The 6709-nt window shown below is 36.6% G+C and overlaps 1 protein-coding gene across 1 annotated transcript in view; it reads left to right on the forward strand.

Moving 5' to 3' along the window:
* The window catches only part of TPO (thyroid peroxidase), a 48367-nt gene extending 42426 nt beyond the window's left edge, over positions 1-5941 (forward strand). The window contains exons 12-14 of the mRNA XM_075445046.1: positions 1608-1816; positions 2327-2497; positions 5781-5941. Of these exons, the coding sequence (XP_075301161.1) occupies positions 1608-1816; positions 2327-2497; positions 5781-5941 (541 nt within the window). The remainder of the gene's footprint in view (positions 1-1607; positions 1817-2326; positions 2498-5780) is intronic.
* Positions 5942-6709: the final 768 nt, after the last annotated feature.

Genomic DNA, 6709 nt, shown 5'->3' on the forward strand with positions numbered 1-6709 from the left:
CTCTGAGAAGTTGGGGACAGTGTACAGGTGAAGAGTAGGAGGAAGGCATCTGTCTCCAGCCTCTCCATCTCTCCTGCACTTCTTGTCACAGTGCTGCTGGGTGTGGGCCATTCACTCCATCCCTGGTACTGTAGATTGCCTCCTCCTCCAGTACAGGCAAAATGGGATAGGTTTCTCTCCAAATTGTCCTACTGTAGGTAACTATTTGCCTATTAAACCAGTTTTCCAAAATACCTTACTTAACCAATACACTCCTGTTGGCAGCAGGGTCCAATTTGCCCTGAAAAGCCCCCCTAGGGCACACTAGCAGCCCTCATGTTCCCCAGAACACAAACAGGACTATCAGACGTCTCATTTTCACCATACCATTTCAGGGGGATCGTAAAAACCCAACGTGCTTCACAAGTGCCAGGTTTGCACAGGGTCCACAGTCAACATTACTGTTCACTTCTCATTAGAAAAATGTAAACACAGAACCCACAGACTTTTCAAGAAAGCGCCCAGCCTTGTTCCTCCTGTATTACAGACACCAGTTCCTCTGTGAAACCTGAGGTTAATTTGTACAGTGTGATCACATTAGGACATGTTACCACAAATCCTGCCTAGCATTTGGGAAAATCCTAATTGGCCTGAGTACCACAGGGAACTCAGGCAGTTTAGCAGTTTAGCAGTGCTCAATACTGTTTCATGTACTAAGGCAGATGTGCTGTCAAACTCTACAGAAATATTTTCTTGCCATTCATGACATGGCTTTATGCACAAAATGTTTATATTTTCTTTTCTCCCCCCATGTTTTATTTCCTTTTCTTTTTATCTTTAAACACATATGTATGTATATGCACACATATATATTATATGTAATGTATATAATTTAATAGATACACCTTTGTAGCACCAACTGGTTCTCTTTTGCCACCGCACTCACAATCTGACAAAATAGGAGAGGCAGCTCTGTTCTGTTCCAGCCAGTCCTCTTAGCTTACCTTTTTTGTATGCTCAAATGCACAATTACAGGCTTACAATTTTCTACTATTATTAATCTGCATATCTACAGTTTGCTTAGCAAATTAAGAACTCCATATTAAACAGAGGAGCGTTCAGCAATACCTGTTTTCATAGCAACCATTCAGTAATGGCAAGCAGATTTCAAAAGCTATGGTAGAGGAAAATCTGTTATGGCTCTTTCTGTAATTCTCCTGTAATTTACGCTCAAAGCAATTTGCAAGTGTGTAGTGAATGCTGGTGTGCATAAGATTAAGTATCCAGTTCAGAGAAATTAGTTCCAAGCTTTTCTTTCAGCATTGTAACTTTTTATGTGGCCCTGTCACATCAATGAGAAGCAATTCTGCAAATGTAAAAATTAACAGTTTTAAGTAGATGAATTTAACACATCGTCTGAGTTGACCAGTATTTCAGAATCACAGTAGCCTTTTTGTGATTTTCAAGCTGGATATGCAAGTCTTCAGATCATGGTTTTTACTTTTATTATTGTTTTATCCATCTACATTTGTTGTAATCCTTATTTTTGTCTTTTACAAAGGGTACTGTGAAAGTAAAAGTACCCTTTGAATTTGACCTTTTCAAAATATTTCTATCAATCTTTCCAGATTTTGGTGGGAGAATGATAACGTTTTCACAGAAGCTCAAAAGCATGAACTCAAAAAACACTCATTGTCCCGCGTGATTTGTGACAATACAGGGATTTCTGAAGTGCCAGCAGATGCCTTTCAACTTGGAAAGTTTCCACAAGATTTTAAGCACTGTGACAGTGTACCTGGGATGAACTTAGAAGCTTGGCAAGAATTCTATCAAGCAGGTAATCTGGTAATTACAAGTCTTTTCTGACAGGAGGGGAGAGTAATTGGCAGTTAAAGCACTGACCTTGGTGGTGGCAGGTCTTGAGTTACTGGTCTGGTGCAGATCTTTAATATATCTACCACTTCGAAAGGTGATCTAGGTCTTTCTCTCCTTCCTCATCTACCTCTGTAAAAAAGATAGTGTTTGTCAACTTCACTCTGATAACATGAATGGCTTGCGATATATTCAGGCAATTGGGGCAGGCGTTCTTAGACAGAAAATATTAATCAAGAACTCTACCGAACATACTGTTAGAAGGTAACATGAATTTTAAAAAGATTAGAAGTCAAACCTGAGGTATTCCATATAAATTCTTGTTCAGAATTGAGCAACTAAATTCTTGATCACCTTAAAACATGTGAGTAATTTCACTGCAATTAATTTATAACAGTAATGGAGAATAACATCCATTTTCAAGAGTAAGGTAGTAATTTTTTAAAAGCTTGTAACAAAGTCTTTTTATTTGTAGGGGAAATATGTGGAACACCAAAGAGTGTGAAAAATGGTGATTTTGTGTACTGTTCAGATTTTGAAAAATCTACAGTGACTTATTCATGTCAATATGGATTCCAATTACAAGGAGAAGAGCAATTAACCTGCACAAGTAAAGGATGGAACTTTGAGGTTCCCATTTGTATAGGTATCTATTTCTTTGTTATTGTTTCTGAAGTTTCTAAAAGCTAAAGTCCAGCACAACTCATTGGAAGTGGTCTCCCCCCTGTCCTCTCTTGTAGTCAACCTTCTGGGTTTGTAGGTATGATAACATCATAATGTGAAACTCTACTTGCTCCAGAATTGCTATTTCAATCTCTGCCCATCCTGATTCAGCAATCAGCTTGATGATAGGAATTTTTCACTAAAAATTACCTGATAAAGCAAAAATCAGTCAATTAACAACCAATAGGGAAAAAAACACCAAAACATAATTATGCGTTGCTTCTCCCAACATTCAGCATAACAGCAAGACAGTTGTAATTTTCCTAGCATTGTTTCAATGGATGCTTTAGATACAAAATGAGCACAGCACCAGTAGTCCAGGTATCATCCTAATAAGTTAAGCAAAAGTGACAAAGAAAAAAGTGAACAAGTGAAATTAAGCAAATTAATTATCAGTTCAGTTCCAAAGTCCCTACCCCAAATAGCAGTGAAAAGATTTGCCAGAACTGAATTAGTTCTGCAGGTACAAAAGTAGAGCAGGTGAAAAATCAGTAAAAAGATATTGTCTTTTGACATTTCATGCAGCTTTTCAGGGGAATACTTTTCTGTTATTTTAATTATTATTTTATCTTCTTTATCTTTCTTTTGCCTGATTTTTACAGTTGAATAGAATAGGATAGGAAGAAAGAGAATGTGGCTACTATATAATTACAAGACCTTCACTCTTCGCAGCTATGAAGGATGAATTCTCTCTGTTCACATTTCATACGTGTGTATTTATAATGGGGAGTGTGTATATTTATATTTATTTTTATAATTTTTTGTATGTATAAAAGTATATGTATATACACACACTCAAACTGTTCAGCTTTATAAGAACATCAGGGAAAATGAAACCTGAACAGGCCATATTTAGGCATATATTATAGATGGTGATAAATTAATTTGAATGCAAGTGCTGCAGCTGATCTGCAGTGAAGTCTGCTTATCAGTATTTCTGTGACAGCAGAATGGAAAGCTATTCATTCTAATTGTATACCTGGTATGGGAAAAGTCAAATGAAATTTGCAGCTCTTTCCTTTATTCAAATCCTATTTATCCACTGAATTCCACCCACATAAATACCATATAAAGTAATAAAGCTGTTAAATGAATTATAATAAAATACTTTCAATAGATTAATGTTCTGGCAGCAAACTGAATAAATAAGTTACATGAATGAATCATTCCTTGTCCTAGTTTCTTTTAATATGTTCAGTAACATAAAGAAAAGACTGTATATCTGCTATAGAAAAACAAGCTGTTGCATATATTAAGTAAGCAATGCCTTTATTAAAGGAAAACCATCAAAACCCACTTATGCAGATGCTACTTGAATTTTACAGTAGAAAGCTCTTTGTTCCATGCATGTCTGTGCAATGTGTTCTCATTCTTTTAAATGTTCAGCAAATTAGGAAGAAGTCAAGCAATATAACTAGGAGGATAGAGCTGAGCATTTCTGCAGATGGTTTCAAAATTATATGCTGCTTTGGAAAAGACAGAGTGGCCTGCTGGCAAAAGCATAGGAATTTGAGAGCTGTTAATTCCTGCTTACTAACTCTGACAGAAATAATTTCTATTGATTCAGGAAGTCATTTATTGCTAGTCTGTACTACCTTCCTTTATATTAAGTGTTATCTTACTCTTGATAGATAACTCTGTTTACTTTGCTTTAATAAAGTACTGATCTCTTTGAGCAGTAGAGTAGGCTGGTGAGATCTGACGTGCACAATTTAGTGATGGAAAAAAAGAGCTAGTTAACAGATAACATGACTATGGATATCCAAAAGCTGAAATAGCACATCTGAATTCCAGCTAGCAAAGCCTGTGCAGGTTTTCCTTCCCAGACGACGACAAAGCCAGTGTGAGTCAACTGAAAATGTAGTCTTCAAGGGAGTAACACTTATTCAGGAATCTTCATCCTGAACAACTGATTGTTTTCCTGCTTCAGAGAGATTTTGTGGGTGTTAGTGTTTCTTAAGGATTCTGAAGTTTAAGATTATTCCTTGCATGATTAGTCTTTCGACTGTCTCGGTAGATCACTAGCTTTGGACACAGCTACTGCTTTGTATTATCATTTAAGGGAGGATCAGGCTTGACAGAATTCCTTAAGTAATCTGAGTGACTGCTAAACTAAGTCAGTAAATCATTCCTACAGGGTCAGTTTCTAATACTGATCAAAAAGAGCTACTTAGCCTAAAGGTGAGGAAAGGAAAAGAATATAATCAAAAACAGAAGACACTGAAGGCTCAGCTAGTTGCCGACATATGGGCTTGCAGTGCTTCCCCATACCATGGGTGTTGGGTTGACGGTTGGACTTAATCTTGGAGGTCTTTTCCAACCTTAATGATCCTATGACTCTCTGATTCTATGAGTCAGAGGCATTGAAAGACTGGCAAATATTATACAGGACCTATGGGAAACTGTCTAAAACGGTGCTGGACACCTGTCTTTAGGTGACTAACTCAAGCCCTGCAAGTAAATATAGAAAGAAGATGCAGAAATATGGAAAAGATGTTATTCTTTCCCTCACTTTCTATCCTGCATGCCACACCAACTCCCATTTCATCACATAATCAGAATGTGAGTGAAAGGCCTTGAGTGGCCTCAGGAACAACATGTTTAAGTGCATTTTCCAATATATAATTTTTCATCTTCTCATCATTCTATCAGGACATTGTCATTTCGCAGAATTTATACAACACCTAGAAACAAAAAACTTTGCAGTGATATCACAGATTACTGCTATAAATTTTGTATCCAAAGCTAACCTGAATCCTTGGCTCCTCAAAATCATGCCTAGAAGCATAGAGAACTGTGTCAGTGTTATTATTTTTGCTACCACTATAGAGCACATTATGGGAAAAATTTATAGAGGAACTCAAAGTCTTAGAACATAAATATGTGCAAGAACAGCTCTCAAGTTTACAGTACGCATTTTTTAAAGTTCAGCCAATTGCCATTTGTAGCTTGTGACAGATTACCAAACTAACATTTTTTTTTTCATGATTTGCATCTTAAGAATGAATAGAAAAAAAAAAGTCAAAACAAAACAACTAAACTTTGTGCTTTAAACAGTAATAATGAGGATCTTTGGCAGCATCCATGTGTCATAGAAAGTGTACAATACCTTTCATTTATGAATCCTTGGAGGAGGTGTATATGAGAAGGTAGTGTTCCCTCTGTAATTTGTAATGATTATTGATCAGTGTGTATTCATTTTGCAGACATCAATGAATGTGAAAATGAAATCAATCCACCATGCTCTCTTTCTGCTAAATGCATTAATACTGAAGGCAGCTACAAATGTCTCTGTACTGATCCTTACAAGCTGGCAGAAGATGGAAGAACGTGCATTGGTAATGCTTGTGAACCGACTGTCCATTAGAAATTCTCTGTTCTGATTGACAATGTTATAAAAATTATAAAGTTCAGATTTATTGAAGAGCTCTTAACACACGTAAAAAGCCTCTACACAGACACGGGCATAAAGATACAGTCAGATTCTGTAAAGTAAATGAAAGTATTGAATAAAAAATACAGACACAGAAGTAAGCTTTTCATTTTCCATTCCTACCGTACATAAACCACTAAGTATTTCCTGAGAGTGCATATGAAGCGGGATTCAAATCTGTCTCAGTTTCTACTAGTTTGTATCTAAGTTCAGCATCTGAATCTTAACTAAGTTCTACCTATTACATTCCAAAACTGCTAATCCTTTTAGAACTAGCATAAATCATGCATTTTCTTGTTTTTCAGCTTTTCAGCTTATATGAAAGCTGTATTGGGTCTTAAGGTTTAGATGAGGAGTTTGAATGTGGTTGCCCACAGATGCTGAGGAATACCTGTTCTGAGGAAAGAGTGCTGAGATCTCTCAAAAGCTCCATGAAAACCTGCAATCCAAACTCAAGAGGATGGATATCTGCTTCACCAAAGTGCACAAAGGAACCACAGAAAGTCTGGAGTGCTCAAGGGTTACATATTCAGTGCTATATGCTGTGCATTCATAAGTAGAAGGAATCTCATCGACGGCACACTTCTTGTTTCCTGTTTCAGCAAGTACCTCGGTTATGATATGTAGGATTACACTGTCCCTTATTATTAATCACACAAAGAAAACACAGTATAATAATTTCCCAGAAAAAAAAATTGCCTT

This window comes from Opisthocomus hoazin, chromosome 2, assembly GCF_030867145.1.
Source record: "Opisthocomus hoazin isolate bOpiHoa1 chromosome 2, bOpiHoa1.hap1, whole genome shotgun sequence".
NCBI lineage: Eukaryota > Metazoa > Chordata > Aves > Opisthocomiformes > Opisthocomidae > Opisthocomus > Opisthocomus hoazin.